General features: G+C 37.7%; 1 protein-coding gene and 1 long non-coding RNA gene across 2 annotated transcripts in view; one reads left to right on the top strand and one right to left on the bottom strand.

Annotated features, from left to right (window-relative positions):
• The window catches only part of cog5 (component of oligomeric golgi complex 5), a 77,127-nt gene extending 57,635 nt beyond the window's left edge, over positions 1-19,492 (top strand). The window contains exons 14-22 of the mRNA XM_048154734.1: positions 83-182; positions 3,908-4,018; positions 5,912-5,974; positions 7,946-8,049; positions 12,317-12,551; positions 13,674-13,750; positions 17,550-17,676; positions 18,048-18,127; positions 19,067-19,492. Of these exons, the coding sequence (XP_048010691.1) occupies positions 83-182; positions 3,908-4,018; positions 5,912-5,974; positions 7,946-8,049; positions 12,317-12,551; positions 13,674-13,750; positions 17,550-17,676; positions 18,048-18,127; positions 19,067-19,178 (1,009 nt within the window). The 3' untranslated portion in view covers positions 19,179-19,492. The remainder of the gene's footprint in view (positions 1-82; positions 183-3,907; positions 4,019-5,911; positions 5,975-7,945; positions 8,050-12,316; positions 12,552-13,673; positions 13,751-17,549; positions 17,677-18,047; positions 18,128-19,066) is intronic.
• Positions 10,871-15,291, bottom strand: LOC125244675. Its single transcript, XR_007179353.1, has 5 exons — positions 14,095-15,291; positions 13,094-13,961; positions 12,912-13,009; positions 12,274-12,787; positions 10,871-11,594 (listed from the first exon to the last, which is right to left on the bottom strand). It is a non-coding gene; the product is annotated as an uncharacterized LOC125244675 (long non-coding RNA).

Here is a 19,492-nt window from a genome sequence, read left to right as displayed (position 1 = left end):
AACCATAAGCAGACTACTGACACTGTTTTTATTGACTCTAATTTGTTGACAGTTGATCCTGTATGTTGTTTTTGCATGTTAGTGAGCTGAATGTTGCGTCAGTGGATTCCGGCCTGACGATCGCAGTGGCCAAGAACGCCGCCAAGACGGTGCAGCTCTTCTGCGTCAAGTCAGAGCAGCTGGTAAGAGACACACAGGGATAATGAGCTAGGTTGAGCGAGGAGGCTGTCTGCTCTCATGCCCCTCAACCCTGCCAGGGAGGTGACATACATGGTTGGCGAATGAGCTCATTATGAGAGCTGGGGAAGGGTGGGGCTTGTCTCAACAAGCGTCAAAGAATCAGTGCACCTGTTGAAAGCCGTGACCTGGACAAGAGGCAGGGAGGATCCTAACAAGCCTAGTTAGAGGTGCTAGTTGCTTTAGTCTATAAATCAGGCAAAGATGAGAATACGGAGTGAGATGCTTGGTCAGTAGTTGCTCAACTAACAAATAAATACCAGTAATTGGATGAAAAATTGGTATGCAACTCAATGTACTTCTCTTGATATTTTGTAGGCATTAGGTGTCAAAATGACTTCTAAACTATGTGTGCTTCTCTTGTCCTGAGGTATCTTGAGTCTTGAGTCTCCATCTCTTTGTAAATAGTGACCAGTTCCCCAATGATCATCCATATTGAAGATAACAGACGTCACAAACTTTTCAGTGAGACCCTTAATCAATAAATCAGTAGATATATCGAGCTGGAGTTGGCTACAAAGCTGATCTAGCTTTCTGAGAATGAATCCTTTAATTCCTTAATCAGTTTCAGTTCAATTTGTCCTGCTCTCCAAAGATTCTGCTGATGACTTAAGAGATAAGACAAAAAATAATTTAAAGATAACATTAAATCTAAATTTATCCTATTTACTTTCTTGAGGGGGAAAACAATTTCATGGTAATGTAAAACCTTGATCTCAACCTTAATTCCAAGCCTGGAATAAAGTCATGGAAATATTTGTATCAAACATAATTTTCTTGTTGTAATTTGCTCTAAATATTTCATCATGTAGAACAGGGGTAGTCAAATTGCCAGTAATGTTTAGCAATCCTAAACTTGTTTAATGATAAATAATAGGGTTGATTTGGGTTGGAAGACGGGTTAGGCAAAACAGTAGCTCTCCATGAGCAGATTTTAAATTATTTCATTGCCTTTAAGGTCTCTATCAGGTAATTCCATTTTTATCCTACATTATTTCTTGCTAAATATTGTATTTCACTCTGAACATTATGTAAGTTTAGTTTGTTTCAAATACTGATTGATGTCGTCCTTTTTGTTTATATGTTTGATTTCTTTTATTTTCCTCTCAGCTGTTTAAATTGCCTCTCAGCTTAGTGAAATGACTCAACTTGCTCATGTAGGTCTATCTCCATTCACTGTGAGCTGGAGGTGTGATTGATTGTGCCTGGCCAGGGAGGGTGTGATTGGATTAGTCCGGTGTCTGTCCTCGAATCACTGGCCCACTGACTCAATCTGTCTTATGTCAGCAAGCAGATGAATAACGAGAGTTTGATTCTGTTCTTTCCTTCAGTACAGATGTGTGCGATTAGCCATCAAAACCCTGTGAACTCAGTTCAAGGTCAGTTCAGAGCCAAACTTTGACCTTTCCTTGGACTTAATTCAAGAAATGATATCATAGTAGCATATTGCATAAATCTCTTAAGCAGGCCTCACAATCTGGGGAACAAGAAGATCTCCAAGACACAGATGGATTCTTTTTGATTAGACACAGATTAACACAGGCAGCAAACAGACTCCATCAGTTAATAGATGGATATAAATGAAGACAAAGTGAAGGATTTTATCTCCATTGACCTCTCATATCCTTCCTGCTGTGATAATGGAACGGGACTGAAACCACCTCTGATACGCAGATTTACGCAGAGTGCACTTGCAGGGAGCATGATTTCTGAAACATGGATAAAATTGCTGCCCAATCTGCCGTATGGATGACAGGTTCAGGAGTGCTTCTTGCATCACATAAATTCTTTGTTTAATTGATCCAAGCTGAAGCCAGTGTCCTGATGATGCACATTGTCATTGTCCAATCAGATGATGCAATTAATGCCAGCTGTAAAACTAAATCCTGTATAGTTTTACTTCAACTATTAAAGAGCAAAAACAATGGGCCCATACCCCTTACGGACATTTTTGGAAAAAAAAGGGGTCAGTGTTTGTAACTTAAATAAAAATTCTATTTTTAGCTTGTGTTTTTAGTGTAACCTTCTATTGTTTCAAAAATGGAACTTGGCTGTAGTTTAAAGGGTTAGTTTAAGGTAGTCTGTCATTAATTGCTCACCCTCATGTCGCACCTTTCCTCTTTTCATTCATCTTCAAAACACAAATGATGAAACATCTTTTTGATGAAATCTGAGAGCTTTCTGTCCCTCCATAGACAGCTACGCAACTGACTCTTTGATGCTTCAAGAAGTTTATAAAGAGATCAAAAAACTAATCCAGATTGAATGAAGGCTTTTATTCACATATAAACATTGATCAACTCACACATCAGTTGTGGTAAATGGAAGCTCAAGCATGTTTGCTTGATGTGCAAGAACCAATGAGGTTCATTCTCATGTGTCACACGGCACGTTGAGGTTTGTTCTCACGCGTCAAGCAAGTTCGGTTGAGCTTCTGTATATGTTTGCTGATCAATGCTTATATGTGAATAAAAGTCTAAATTAAATCTGTTCATCATATAAAGCAATCAAGTCTCTTCAGAAGATTTGGATATATGGATTCGTTTTATGATCTCTTTATGAACTTTTTGAAGCGTCAAAGTGTCAGTTGCATAGCTGTCAGCGGATGGACGGAAAGCTCTCGGATTTCATCAAAAAGATCTTCATTTGTGTCCCGAAGATGAATGAAAGTCTTGCCGGTTTGGAACAACATGAGGGTGAGACAGAATTTTTGGGTGAACTAACCCTTTAAATAAAGGGTTAGTGAAATAACTTGGCAAGCTACAGTTTTAAAGTAGCTTCCTGTAATCTGGTTTTGCTATATGGGAAATATTTGACAACAGTGCTCTTCTCTGAGGATTACAGAGGTATGTTTTTGGTCTTCAGGCAGACATAGGGTTGCACAACAGTTAATCTCACAATGGTTCATTACTTTATTGGACTGCAGATATGCACCGGAGGCTACGCTTTATTTAACATCAGGTGTGAAGGAGCAACCCACCTAGAATCATGACTAGTGTTACTGCACCTCACTTGGCATCTCCACACCTGCCACGGGAAACGTTAATTAACTGTTGCCTTTCCATTTTTAGACCGTTGCTATGGTACCCCCGCTGCCACCATCCTATGTGGCTTTTCCTCGCAGATGATGTGTGATATTTTTTCCCCCGAATTTTATTTCCCCAGCCCCCAACCTTTGATGAGACGTGTGATCTCTTGGAGGCTGTGCTGCTTTTTTACGATTTCAACTTTGAGTTGTTTTGTCTGTAGCGGTTGTTTGTTTATGTCAGGAGGCAGCAGTGCAGCACGAATATGTGTTTGTGTGCGGTGGTCCGCTCGTGACGAAGACAACCCTCTGCTTGTTAGTTCCTGTGGTGTGGCACTAAGCAGGGCAAATCCTTCTTCTTTTTCTTCTCCTTGTTGCTTGCCCTCCTACCCACAATGCCACCTGCTTCTGCCGTCTGAGCTCCATGGTGACGCCCGTGTCTCAGCATGCTGACTGCTGTGCCACCACTGAGCAAAGCGCTTCTGATCTCAGACGAACACTGGGGCATCTGGGGAAATTAGTGGTAGCCTGTGGTCACCTCGCTTTTGATGTTGACTCCTTGATTATTTACTCAAGTCTTTGGTTGTGACACTTTATATTGTTTAATCCCTCTTTTTTTCTCCCGTTCTTCTGTCTTTCTCTCAGCTGTGTACGCAGGGGGACGCCAGTCAGGTGATCGGACCCCTGACGGAGGGCCAGAGGAGAAACATCAACGTGGTGAACTCTCTTTTCCGCCTGCAGCAAGCTGTGGCTAAAGTAAGAATGCCACCTCTCATTCAAGACAATATAGTTATTATAGGTTTAGTTTACTCTGCAATGCAGGATTGTCATTTATTCACCCTTGTGTTGTTCCAAGTCCATATGACTTTCTTTCTTACATGAAACAATCTGTGGATGATTTAAAGTCTTAGTTCACCCAAAAATGAAAATTCTGTCATTTATCATTCACCTTCATGTCGTTCCACACCTGTAAGACCTTCGTTCATCTTCGGAACACAAATTAAGATATTTTTGATAAAATCCGATGGCTCAGTGAGGCCTCCTTTGACAGCAAGATAATTCTTTCAGATGCCCAGAAAGCTACTGTGACTACAGTGGTTCAACCTTAACATTAAGAAGCAACGAGAATACTTTTTGTGTGCCAAAAAAACAAAATAACGACTTTATTCAACAATATCTAGTGATGGGCGATTTCAAAACACCGCTTCATGAAGCTTCGAAGCTTTACAAATCTTTTGTTTCGAATCAGTGGTTCGGAGCGTGTATCAAACTGCCAAAGTCACGGCCCCCAGTGGTAAACCATTGAAATTTCGAAACACTTTACGAAGCCTCGTTTACTGAAATCATGTGACTTTGGTGCTCCCAACCACTGATTCGAAACAAAAGATTCGTAAAGCTTCGAAGCTTCATGAAGCGGTGTTTTGAAATCGCCCATCACTAGATACTGTTGAATAAAGTCGTTATTTTGGTGCACAAAAAGTATTCTCGTTGCTTCATAACATTAAAGTTGAACCACTGTAGTCACATGAACTGTTTTAGTACCTTTTTGGGCATCTGAAAGAATTATCTTGCTGTCAAAGGAGGCCTCACGGAGCCATCGGATTTTATCAAAAATATCTTAATTTGTGTTCCGAAGATGAACGAAGGTCTTATGGATGTGGAACGACATGAGGGTGAGTAATTAATGACAGAATTTTCCCTTTTAAGAAAATGTCCTTGGTACTCTTTTACATGCAATCAAAGGGAATGGGGTAGGATGCTCAAGTTGCAAAAATCAGTAGAAGTATTACAAAAGTATTCAGATCTGTGTGCTATATATTGTAAACATATTTGAATATAGACGGCTCCAAAAGACATTTGACCAGGGTGGTAAATGGGAAGATCAAAAAATGTCCTTACACAAAGCTAAGATATAGCTTTCACAACACTTGAAATATAGTCCACAAGACCTAAGAACTACTTATGTGGTCCCTGTTTGTTTTCATTGTATTGTAAAGAATTTTCTGGACATTCTCCAAAACATCTTTTTGTGCTTTTAGTTCTAATGGCATGTGGTGATTTAATGGATGTTTTGCCAGAATGTGCTTCCCAAAGCTGTGTTTTATTAACAGATGTTCATAAGAACACACTCAGCAAGATGCATGAAATCACTGCTCCATGCCAAAGAAAACTTTTTTTGGTATTCAAAAATAATAAGTTATTATAGAGTCCTGCAGTATTATAAAACTCCTCTATGTGCAGAACTGAGTCCACCTGTCTATAAAGAACATGGCTGCAGTGCCTTTCCTCAGGAGAGTCTTGGGGAAACTGCAGACTCATCACTAGTCATATCTGTACAATATGAGTGGTGATATTTCACAAGTGGCTTTTTAAGCACCAGATGATGTAGTTCCCGGTCTGCCCCATTAAAAAAACATGACAGCAGAAGCCAAAGCTTTTTCCTTGCCTATGTGATTAATAAGGTAATAAAAAAAGATTACTCTATGATTAAATATTTAAGCTGGAGGTGATCAAAGTTTTACTTGTGAAAAGTGAACCCGCTTGTTTCAGCGGGATTATTTCTTTAGGGCCTGAACTGTGAGCAAGGGCAGGAATTATGGTTTAAGGGTTCTAAACGTTGGATGATTGCTGACTTTGGGTTATTTTCAGGTTATATCCGGACTGGGCACCTTTCCTCCAGCAGCAGAGCAATCGCTAACAGCATCTTTAGAGGTAAAACAAAAACAATACGATCCCATTTACACCTGATGTTAACATTACTAATGAATATAAAAGTGATCATATGAAGCATATTCATATAGCTTCTAGATTAAATTACAATATGCATTCTGCTCGAAACATCACATGTGGTTACATTCAAATTCAAGGATGTGTTTTTTTTGCTATATGAGCATGCAGTGATAAGCTGACAGTAAACGATATATAGTAACACGAAATACAATCAAGACCAGTCACTGGAGATGCATGTTAAAAACAACTGCATACGGTCACATCAGTATATTTTTATACATGTGTTTCATTTAAACATAAGCTCATATCAGGTTGTAATGGATCCACTAAAGTCGAGTCTGAGTTCTGAACACAAGTGCAAAAACAAAGTGTACAAGAGTACAAAAACAAAACGATGACTTAAAGGGTTAGTTCAACCAAAAATGAAAATTCTGTCATTAATTACTCACCCTCATGTTGTTCCAAACACGTAAGACCTTTGTTCATATTCGAAACACAAATTAAGATAGTTTTGATGAAATCCGTGAGCTATCTGGCCTACAGTGGTTCAACCTTAATGTTATAGCCAGATGGCTCACAGATTTCATCAAAAATATCTTAATTTGTGTTCTGACAATGAATTAAAGTCTTACGGGTTTGGAACGACATGAGTAATTAATGACAGAATTTTATTAATTTAAAATGCTTTTCAGCAACAAGTGCACTGCACTATTTATGCAGACAGTGGTGCGTGATACACAATTAAGCTTTGAGTATTTGTTTATGCATCTGTGATAGACAGAGATTAACAGGTGAGCACACGGGACAGTGAACAAAGGGTCAGAGATGCTGCAGCCGCACACAAAAACACACCGAGACTGAAGGTGGTTTTAGAAGGTAATTGGGTAAACATTGAGCTGCTCTGAATTCATCGGTCTCTCCCCTGAGGTAAATTGGCTATCAGATGAGTAAACTGGTCATTCTCTTCCCCTTCATCTCTTTTAATGAAACCTGCCAGCTGTACAGGATCGCATTCACTCTATAACCCCTGATCTTTAAGTGTAAACACAACAGTCCAAGGTAAAAACACACTTTACCACCAGCTGTCCTCAGAGTTGGGCACCCACTCTCCTCCCATTTAGGGCATGTCATCTAAAAAATCCTGTCCCGAATGGCTCACATGATGTGGACGTCTGGTCTTCTTGTGTTCACTTGCACATGACCCATGAAGATAATGGTTATCAGAGTGTCCACTTGCCCCATTGGAAAGAGTACAGTACTACGTGTCAAAGACTTATCCCAAATGAATTTGGACTGACTTCCATCACTAAAGTGTAGAAGTGAAAGGCATGAAGGTGCTATTTAGGACAGGACATCATCCTTCACATTTCTACTCCTCCCAGTTCTTCATCACATCAAACTAGGAACTGCTGTCTTTACATCTATTCTGAACCAGAACACAACAATGAAACGAGGCACCAATACCTCCCAACCTCCAGCTGGGCAGAGAATTACAGGAAAGATAAATCTGCTGAGTATGTGGCTACCAACTTTGTTGTAAAGGAGTTTAGGTGGAAGAGATGTGCAGTGGAGATTTGCTCTTTATCTCCAGCTTGCAGGGGATTTTGCCAATGACCGGTCCTATTTGGTCAGAGAGACCTATTGGGTTTGCATTGATGTCGCTCAGAGATGGAGAGTCAGATAAGAGCCTAGGATGAAGGGAGCCAGCTGCCACGACACACGCGATGGTCAGACTGATGTCCCATCAGCAAATGTCAGGCAATCACATGGGAGGAGGGAGAGCAGGTTTTAGCGCAAGTCACTATGCTGCTGTATGCGGAAATACTACACAAACCAATGACCTTCAAAAGAAGAAACTCTTTCATACATGTTCGATAACTTCTGACTGTTGTCATGGATCATTCTATCTCTTGTTGTTTAATTCACACACACTTGTTTGTGTGTCTTTTGCAGTCGGTTCAGGCTCTGATGAGTAGTGCTGTTCAGCCCCTGCTGAATTCTGTTTCCGACTCTGTCGAAGCAATACTCATAACTATGCACCAGGAGGATTTCTCTGGGTAAGCAAACAACAAACGCACTGTCACTATAAAAATACGTATTGCTTTGTGCATTCGGTACACAGTATATGCTGTATATATTGCAAACTTCCAAAAACATACATGTGAAACTATTCAAAGATAAACAGTAGTATGCTACACTGTTGTTAAAGGGTTAGTTCACTCAAAAATGAAAATTATGTCATTGTTCAGAGTGCCAAAATCAAATGATTTCAGTAAATGAGCCTCATTACATCATAAGTGTTTTGAAACTTTAATATTATGTGCTCCGAACAAAAGATTCGTAAAACTGTGAATCTTCATGAAGCAGTGTTTTTAAAATGCCCATCACTAGATATTGTTGAATAAAGTTATTTTTGGTGCACAAAAAGTATTTTCGTCGCTTTATAATATTAAGGTTGAACAACTATAGTCACATGAACTGTTTTAAATACAGTACAGTCCAAAAGTTTGGAACCACTAAGATTTTTAATGTTTTTAAAAGAAGTTTCGTCTGCTCACCAAGGCTACATTTATTTAATTAAAAATACAGTAAAAAACAGTAATATTGTGAAATATTATTACAATTTAAAATAACTGTTTTCTATTTGAATATATTTCACAAAGTAATTTATTCCTGTGATGGCAAAGCTGAATTTTCAGCATCATTACTCCAGTCTTCAGTGTCACATGATCCTTCAGAAATCATTCTAATATGCTGATCTGCTGCTCAAGAAACATTTAATGTGTACAATTGTACAAAATATTTGTGTACAATATTTTTTTTCAGGATTATTTGATGAATAGAAAGTTCAAAAGAACAGTGTTTATCTGAAATCTAATCTTTTGTAACATTATAAATGTCTTTACTGTCACTTTTGATTGATTTAATGCATCCTTGCTGAATAAAAGTATTCATTTCTTTAATTTCTTTTCAAAAAAATAAAAATAAAAATTCTTACTGACCCCAAACTTTTGAACGGTAGTGTATAATGCTACAGAAGCTTTGTATTTCAGATAAATGCTGTTCTTTTGAACTTTCTATTCATCAAGGAATCCTGAAAAAAAAAGTACACAACTGTTTTCAACATTGAAAATAATTATAAATGTTTATTGAGCAGCAGATCAGCATATTAGAATGATTTCTGAAGGATCATGTGACACTGAAGACTGGAGTAACGATGCTGTAAATTCAGCTTTGCATCACAGGAATAAATTACTTTGTCAAATATATTTAAATAGTTCACAGTTATTTTAAATTGTAATAATATTTCACAGTATTACTGGTTTTTTACTGTATTTTTAATTAAATAAATGTAGCCTTGGTGAGCAGACGAAACTTCTTTTAAAAACATTAAAAATCTTGGACTGTACTGTATGTTTGTAGTAGCTTTCTGGGCATTGAAAAAGGGAGTGTTATTGCTGGCAATGCAGGCCTCACTGAGCCATCAGATTTTATCAAAAATATCTTAATTTGTGTTCCGAAGATGAACAAAGGTCTTACGGGTGTAGAATGACATGAGGGTGAGTAATTAATGACATAATTTTCATTTTTGGGTGAACTAACCCTTTAAACAACACCACTGATGTCCAGTTATCATCTTGAAATTTAATATAGTTAGTTTTATTTTTAATTAAATGTTGTTTTAACTTTTGACTGTAATATCAAATGAGTCAAAAAGGATGATGATGATAATGGTATTGCTCCCACTTAATTTATCCCAAGCTTTTTTGTCAGCCCGAGATTTTAAGTTAGTATTTCAATAATTTAACATCACATTCGCATGTTCACAGTTCTCTGGTGCTGATAATAATATTATTATTATAAGTAGTATGTTTTAACTCTAAAAATAATTGCATTTGTTCTGTAAAATAAATTAATATTTGATGGTTATAATGAAATGTTGCATGCTTCACTCTGAAACATCAGACTATACAGTTGTTTAAAGGATTAGTTCAATTTAAAATGAAAATTACCCCAAGATCTTCTCACCCTCAAGCCATCCTACGTGTATATGACTTTCTTCTTTCTGATAACAATTGGAGTTATATTAATAAATATCCTGATGCATCCAAGCTTTATAATGGCAGTGAATGGGACCAACGAGTATGAAGCTCAAGAAAGTGCATCCATCCATCATAAATGTACTTCACACAGCTCCAGGGGATAAATAAAGGCCTTCTAAAGTGAAGCAATGCGTTTGTGTAAGAAAAATGTTCATATTTAACAAGTTATAAAGTAAAATATCTAGCTTCCGCTAGACCGCCTCCCGTATTCATCTTACGAAGAAAGTGTACCACCTCTCACAGTTCAAAACGCTTTCTTCGCAAGTTGAATACGGAAGGCGGTCTGGTGGAAGCTAGATATTTTACTTTGTAACTTGTTAAATATTGACATTTTTCTTACACAAATGCATTGCTTTGCTTCAGAAGGCCTTTATTTACCCGTGTGGAGTACATTTATAATGGATGGATGCACTTTCTTGAGCTTCATATCAAATCTTGGGTTCATTTTCATTATAAAGTTAACTAATCCTTTAAATTGCAGCCTTTGATTTGAGAATTGCACTAATTTAATTGCAATTATCATTCAGCCCTATTTATTTATTTTAACTTTGCATTCAATATATTAGCTTTTCATCAACTCACAAACTCCCTGCAACTCACAAACTGATCAACTAGTTATCCAGAAAAGTTGCAAACTAGTTTGACTTTTGGAAAATGACTCGCACATGCCGCAGTCTATCCGACAGCAGAAAAGTGAGAACCCAACACTCCAGTTTTAGTCTATTTTCAGATATATATTTGACCATTTCAAAATACCACACAAAACAAATGAGAGTTGTCAAAATTGGGATTTATGGTTGTACAAAGATTGTGTTCTCTCCTTGTGGGCTTTTTCTCAAACACTAACATGGCATTTGGGATTGTGTGCCCTGTTTAGTCTTGTTGAGGGCAGTTCTGTTATCAGGTCTCTCAGCTCACCATATTTTAACAAAAATTGTTTCTTAAAGCAAGAAAATGTGATGGGTGTGCTGTTGTCAAATTTCTTTACCATTAAAAAAATGTATGGTAACACTGCACTTTTTTTATTAATTTGATTTCACAATGCTACAATGACAGGGTGATACAATTTAATACTAGTTGCTAAATTTGTTTTGCTCAAATTTGACTTTAATTTGACTTTTTTCTTATGTTCAGTCTTTAAGCTTTACAAATCTCCATTCAGTTATTTGTGTTGAACTGAAAGACTGAATATTCATGATGACAAATGAACACCCTCATGATGTGGCGATATACATGTGTGTTTTTGACTATTATAAAGGACACATTCCCTGAAGACTCTCTTCTGCATTCATCTCTCGTTGTCTCTTGCTCTGTCTCTCATTCGTTGGTCTGTGTGCTCCAGCTAATACAACAGAGGGTGATGTGCCAGCGTTTGATAACATTTAAACCATCACCCTTATAATTCAGCGAGGCTTCCTTTTGTCCACATCTCTCTTTCCCTCAGGGCCACTGGAGTCAGGCTTCGTGGACTTTATTTCTGTCCCTGCTGTCGGGCACTCCTGAGAGAAGACAGCAGAGAAATAAACATGCTATAGAGATGGCTTTGTCCAGAAACCCCCTCAGTTTCACCTTGTCAGCTGCAGCCGCTCAAAAGTTTTCCTTTTAAAAAGCTAAAAGGGTGAATCTCACAAAATCAATGTCTAAGTCATATTTTACCGTAAAATGAAAAGTAAGTCATAAAAATGCAGGGCCGTTTTAGTTCCATTATTTCAAAATATATTTAAACTATATTTTTCAAGTATTTATATATTGTGGCTGTATTTGTTGTACTGCCTTTAATGCATGCTGTTACAGTGGTGAGAATCATCAAAAAAAATTACAAAATAAAAATTAAAAGATGTACAGACACATTTAGGTAATGGAAATTAATTGTGCTTAATCATGCATGAAAATAATGGTTTTAATTGCATCCTAACATGCATACTTTTTCTTTTTTAAAGGTAATAGGTTTTGAACTACAACATGTTATTGTGAGATTCACCAAAAATGGCTTTTTATGTGTAAGGACAAACATCAGGAAAACTGATCATCACTTGCTAAAAGGCATTAACACGACCTTCGTTTCTGACATATTGTGTGTGTGTGTATTTCAGCAGTTCCAGTAGCTACACATTTATGATATTGATTATGTGACACAGGAAATCAATGGTGTTGCTTGTAGCTGTGGTCTATGCTCACATTACAGGATTACTGTACACTACTCTTGTATGTGTGCCCCCAGTCCTCTACCAGTGGGTCGTCCAGACGTGCCATGCTCGCTATACATGCGTGAGCTGCAGGGCTTCATCGCACGCGTGATGAATGACTACTTCCGCCCACTGCAGTGTCTGGACTTCCTGTACGACAGTACAGAGAACATCGCCCAGCGCGCCATCGCCCTTTTCATCCGCCATGCCAGTCTCTTGCGTCCACTCGGAGAGGGCGGGAAGATGAGGTTGGCAGCCGATTTTGCTCAGGTGAGGAAAATGGTGGTCAGCCTTCCTCATTCGTCTCTCTTTCACAATCTAATGGTTTTCCTCCTTTGGTGCTGGGTTTTAAAATAATTCAAAAGTGGGAATTCATCATGTTTCAAATTCGTATCCAACTTTCTTTCACCCATGAAACAAAGTAAAGGGGAACATGGGCTGTCAAGATTCAAAATGACCAAAAAAACACCATAAAAGTGGTCCTTCTTAAGACGTTCTTTAGCTTTCTGTGAGAAACAGAGCAAGATTTAAGAATTTATCCACTGAAAATTCACTGTAGCTCTCAAATCAAATATATGGCGCCTTCAGACCAAAATTCATTCAAAAGTGAAAATTCTGTCATTTACTCACCCTCGTTGTTTGAGATCTGTATCAAATTTTCTTTCAGTATATAGGACATGGGGCTGTCCAAAATGATGATGTCTTGAATGATGTCATACATTAGCTTTCTGTAAGAAACAGAGCAAAATTTAAGCATTTATTCACTGAAAATGTACTGTAGCTCTCAAAAGCCGCGTTTCCACCGAAATTACCTGGAACAATTTGTCCCAGGAGCTTTTAACCCCCAGACCTGTTTCGGTCTGCGTTTCCATCGTGGTCTAAAGTAACATGAAGAAGTGTCTGGTGACGTAGGACTGCATGCGACTTTCCAGTTCCCACTGGATTTTGTTCTCCGCATGCAAGCTTAATAAAGCCTGAAAATCGTCGTCGGTCCATCGGTCGTAATTTTTAAACTCCATTGTTGATTCGAATAGCAAACAACTCTTACTGCACACACTGCAACAGACTTTTAAAAATGGTGGTTAAAATAAAATGCTGCATGAACCAATAACCAAATAGCTTGTTCAGCGCCCAAGTCCCACCCCCAAAAGCTCCTGAACTTTAAAAAAAGTACTACCTCGTGAGCAGGGACTTTCTGAGGGGGAATTTTTTACCCCAGAACTTAATTTAGACCCTGGTTCCTGCGGTGGAAACGCGGCTAAAGTAAGTATATGGTAACTTTAGACACATCAGGTTGACACCATGTTTAAGTTTCACTGTCAAATTCTTATGTATCTATTTAGAAAGCATTGACTCCCCCTTGAGCAAACATCCCATATGCATGTGTTACAGATGGAGTTGGCCGTGGCTCCCCTCTGCAGACGGGTTTCAGACTTGGGGAAGGCGTACCGTCTCCTGAGATCTTTCAGGTGAGTCTTTATTTACAGTCTGGATGATGTCAGGTGACTTCATCTTCCTGTCCTCGACTGACTGCACGCAGCTCTTGATGTCACACACTCACAGAGTGATTCTTTTGTGCGCATTTCTCACACAAACACTCTCAATTTTGTGTTATCCTTTGTTCTCATCCTCCCCCCGCTGAGACTAAGAGGTCGCCTGGAGTCTTCCCTCTAAAAATTGCTGTTAATTAACAGTGAGAGAGAGAGAGAGAGAGAGAGAGAGAGAGAAAGGAAGGTTATTAATGGAGATGCTCGTCTGATTAGCTGAGGAGAAGTCAGAGTCAAATTATGTCTGGATATACTCTAATGCTCACCGTGCATTGCTCCTTTGTTGTTTGGCTCATAACAGCTCCACGTCCTTGGTCTTGGTTTATTGGTGCACATTATTTCAAATAAAAAAAGTCTTCTTTTGTAATCTTTCATGAGGATACAATAACTTGCTCCGCCATTTAAACATCTTTCAGTTTCAGACTCTTTGCATAGCTGCATTGTGTGCACATGTGACAGTGATGCATTAATGTTTCGTTTCTCGCTGTTGTTGCAACAGATGCTCATTTGCTGAAGTTGTCAGTTATGAACTGATGTCTCATGTTAAGAACACCTTAACTTTCAGGTGTACTGACAGGTTTGATTCAGACAGCTTGCAATCTCGGTACTTCCTCCAGGCAGTCTAATAAACACTAGTGAGGTCTCACAGGACAGCTAATCAAATTAAACCGCTGCCATCTATGCCAGCTCTGAGAGCGGCCGCCGTGCCTGGATCCCTCATGAGCAAGGACCGATTCCCCACTAGCAACTTTATTTTACTCAATGTGCGTAAGCATACAAAATGATATCTGACATCCACTGGGGAAAGATGTTATTACAAGAGAGCCATAAAGTAGAGATACATTTATTATTATGGAGATATTGGTCTTGTTTGAACACACTGTTGAGGGACCACAGATGGGAAGTGATGAAAATTTTGACCTGGACTGAGGGTTCCTAGAAATGGTTCAACTTTTCCATATTCATAAGCTTTTTTGATTAAATACAGCCCCCTGACTAATACAGTATGGGGGCATAGTTACCCTCTAGACATGGGTGCTTTAATTTGGAGTTGATTAAGAAGGTATCTTGTGACTCTTGTGACCTTTCCGCTGTTGACTTGAGCTGCACATGAAAAAGATTTTTTTCTATGGAAACATCACTATTATTAATGCTATCATAGAGGCTAGGGTTGTCATGACACCGTAAACGTATCTTACGATACCATACCAGCTGAAGTATCATGATACCGTGCAGAATTGTGTTAATTCATAATTCTAATCTACAAAAGACCAAATTTTCATAAATACAAAGATGTAAATGAAAAAAGATGTATTTACACTGACAGTTTAATGCTGCTCAGAGGTGGTATTAATGCATTTACACCGCAATTACAATTGCATAATGTTATGAGAGTATCTTAGTATTGTGGCATTACAATATTGCGGTAATCGCAACAGCCCTAGTCACTGAATCATTCATTCAAATGATTCATCGAAAATGGCTGATTCATTCAGAAATGAAGCAAGTGACTGTTTTTATGAAGTGCGCATTGAATGACTTGCTTGAAAACATGGATTCATTCAGAAATGTGTGTTGTGTGTTGCTCAGAAAAGTGTAACAGTTCTGCTTTGTTTAGAACTATTTTCATTAGAGAAATAGAGCAAAACCATCAATATTGACAATGTTGTATCTACATTTTCATTTATTTGATTTTTGATCGTGCTGATATTTGGAAAAACGGCACTCTTGCTTGTCATATTGCTAAACTAAATCATATTATACATATATAAAAAAAGAACTCATACATGAGCATTCTTCATACATTTTTGCCCCTATATCTTGAATTTTTTGACTCTGACTGGAGGACAGTCCATATATTATAGCACATAATGTTAAAAATCCTATTATAAGGATTGAAATGATTGGTAAGAACCAAGTGCAAATGCTGCTATAGTGATGAATGGAAATGTATTCGTCGTTGCAAAGATAGTTCTAGAAACTAACCATTACACATGTTCCAGAAGTGGTAAAATAAGAAAAAGACAAACTGAGAGAATACATTCTTATATAAAGATATTATGATGTTGAATGGTGATGTTTAAGATGCTAATTTTTAGAATCTTTTCAGTCCCTTTCTCCTGATATACCTCAGTGCAAACTGGAAATGGAATTCGATGTTTTTTAACTGAAGCATCGGATAATACTCAATTAATGTTGTAGAGTACCACAAAACCAAGTTGGTACTGAAATTAAAATGTGACACTTTGAGCGCTGTTGAGTAGATTCATAAACACCTCTGATTGGCCATTGTGTTCACAAGCTCAACAGATATGTCTGTGATTTGCTACAATGATCAACACTTCAAAAACATGTTGTAAATAGACATCAATGATGCTCTTCATGGAGCGTTTACAGATACACACGGGAGAAATTGAAAGCAGGCGTCTACCAGCAGACCTGCTTTCAAACGCTCCTGCTGTCAAAATGGTTTCAAATTCAAACACTTCCGTATGCTTTCAAACGCTGCATTGATCATTGTAGCCAATCACAGACATATCTGATGAGAGCGTGAACACAAAAGCCTATCAGATGTGTTTACGAAATTTTCAGTACCGACTTGGTATCGCGGTCGGTAATTTTGACAACACTACACTCAATAAGGTGCAAATTCTGCACAGCATTTACAACTCAGGGCACAGCAGAATGGCAATGGCACTCAAAAAGATATATAAATACAGTGGCATCACCAGTGTTTTGAAGCTTTAGTATTGCTATACTACTGTAGTAACGGTATACCATGCAACCCTAGTAGAGGCTTCGGTATTTAGCGTCCTTGTTAGTGTACTCATTGCTAGCTGATTTACAGTATTACTTACCTCAGCTTTTTGAGAAAAGCTTTTACTTACCCAAAGCAATCAGATGTACAATTTTCAGCTGTTGAATGATAAAACATTTTCCATTTATGAAAATAGCAGTGCAATTAAAATGATTCAAAATAAAATGCATAATGTAATTTCTCATTATCTTGTATTCAAGCATTGCACAAGCTGTTGAGAAGAAGTGAGCTTTTACCTAATCGATCGGATGTACGATTTCCGGCTGGTGAACAATAAAACATATAAAAGAAAAGCATACAGTCTTTCATTGTTTTTCATTTATGAAAAATGTGGTGCAATTAAAATGACTTATAATAAGATTCACAATTTAATAAGATTCACTGTACTATCTCATTATATTGTATTCATGCACTGCCCAAGCTGTACTTAACTCAGTTTGTTGAGAAGAGGTGTGCTTTTACTTACAAAAAATCATGCAAATGTACGATTTTGGGCTGGTGAACCTTAAAATGCATTAAAAAATGCATAGGCTTGCATTATTTTCCATTTACTGAAATAGCGGTGCAATCAGAGTCTTTTAAAATAAGACTCTTTACAATCTCATATTGTACATACAGGCACAAAAACAAATCCCAGATATCAATGAAACTGGGATTTTTTTATTTTTTTTTTCTGAAAAATCATTCTCATCTTGTCAGCAGTGAGTAGATATCTGCTACGAACCCGCTGGAGGATGTCATTTGAGCTCCACTTTAACATGTCACAAACATTTGCTGAATTTTATTGGACAGTTTTTCATATGCACCTACCTTCCAAATCTTCAGCATTCATTTCAGGCTCTAAATTACACCCGGTTTGAGATTTGCAGTGAATACGAATATATTTGTCTGTCTCTGTTTCAGGCCGCTGCTGTTTCAAACGAGTGAGCACATCACTAGCAGTCAAGCGCTGGGAGATTTGATTCCATACAGCACCATATTGCATTTCCTGTTCAATCGTGCCCCGGCTGAACTCAAATCGCCACATCAGGTACACACACACACACACACTAATGCAGAGAGATGGAAACCTCTTGGTTATAGATCCTCAAGGATTGAGGTTTTAGGTTCGGATGTTAGCAAGCAGGAGGTTTTTGAGGTCAAATCCTGTTTATTATGCCCTTGAGCGGGGCAATTCACCTCAAGTTGCCCCATCGTGACTGTCCCTGTGATTGACCTACTGTAAGCAGCTTTAGATAAAAGCTTCTGCTAAATGACACATTTCATTTAGAGTGCTCGGACTGGAAACGATGAAGATATTTTGAGCCATTTTATAAAATGAGGGTTCTCTAAAATAGCTTTAATATGGGCAGATTTGTAGAGCTCTTATGTAGCACTAATACAGCTTTCTCTTATAAACAGAGAGCGGAGTGGTCGATCTCTCGCTATTCTCAATGGTTGGATGACCACCCATCAGAGAAGGATCGGCTCACCCTTATTAGGTAAGATCCATGGTTTAAAATTGCAGTTTCAATTGCCACCACTTTTACAATAAACCATCCCAGTGACATCCTCTGGTGGAATACTAACGCTCATTTGTTTTTTAACATGGTTAGTAGTTTATTTTTCTCCTCTTTGACCCTTTATGTAACGTATTAGTGTCATTTAAAAACAAACTAGAAATGTCAGGGTTCCCACAATCACAGGAAAATAGCAGGCTAACATGTTTTTATCTATTATTCTATAGAGATTGCATTTAGAAAGAGCAATTTCTTTCTAATAAAGTTGATGCAATTCATATATCCTACTAGAAATATTTATATTCACTATGAAAATACCCATGATGTTTTCATGGCTTCTAAAGATTTTGTTCATTTCCATAACTTTTTATCAGACGTGGAAATCAGTTTTAAAATTCCCTAATATTTCCAGACCTATAAAAATCATGTACATTTCTTAAGTTAATATACATTTTTCTAGTTATGCTCAGCTCTAAAATATTTCATTGGCAAGAAATTGCATTTTGTGAGTGTAAAGTGTATAAAATGATTTTTAATATTCCCTAATCATAGAAAAATCAAAGGTTTGGAAAATATAAAATTCAGTACTTCAGACAAGGTACTTCATATAGGCCTAATCCTTACCTTTTTTAACAAATCTACAAATATTCATAAATAATATTTTTGAAATTTTAATCAGTCTTACTACTTTGATTCAAATTAGACCAATCTACCTTTTTATGTAATTGGCAAAAAAAAATTTCCAGTCTTGAAGAAAAAAATTATATGGCTTGTAAGACTAATCTAAGTAGTTTATGCAGCCAGCCAGAGAAAATAATTTCTCAGTGCAACATCAGCGACCTCTAGTGGTGCTCTGGAGAAAATACATAGCTTAATCAGTGAAAGTAAGGAATTAAAATGTATGACTTTCCTTTGTTGCAGGGGGGCGTTGGAGGCATATGTGCAGTCTGTCCGAACCAGGCAGGGGAAGGAGTTTGCCCCAGTGTATCCCATCATGCTCCAACTGCTGCAGAAGGCCACCAGCGCATCATAGGATCTGCAAACAGAGCCCTGTCTCGTCAGAAAAATGTAGACAATTATAACAATACACTCAGAAGTCTTTATTATTATATCATCATTATTATGATTGCTTTAAGTCGGAAATTAATGTGTAAAAATTTACAATGTGTGTTTTTTCTTATGGGTTGTTTGGTTACTACAGGCTTTATTAAGAATCCCTACCTTTTTAACCAATCTACAAATATTCATAAATAATATTTGTTTTGCTGGGTGCAGCAGAGTGAAAGAAATCAATTACTAAACACATTATGTAAATGTGTAAATGCTGATTAAAGAATGTCTTCATCA

Source organism: Megalobrama amblycephala, linkage group LG14 (assembly GCF_018812025.1).
Source record: "Megalobrama amblycephala isolate DHTTF-2021 linkage group LG14, ASM1881202v1, whole genome shotgun sequence".
Classification (NCBI taxonomy): domain Eukaryota; kingdom Metazoa; phylum Chordata; class Actinopteri; order Cypriniformes; family Xenocyprididae; genus Megalobrama; species Megalobrama amblycephala.
This window is presented reverse-complemented; position numbering and strand designations above follow the sequence as displayed.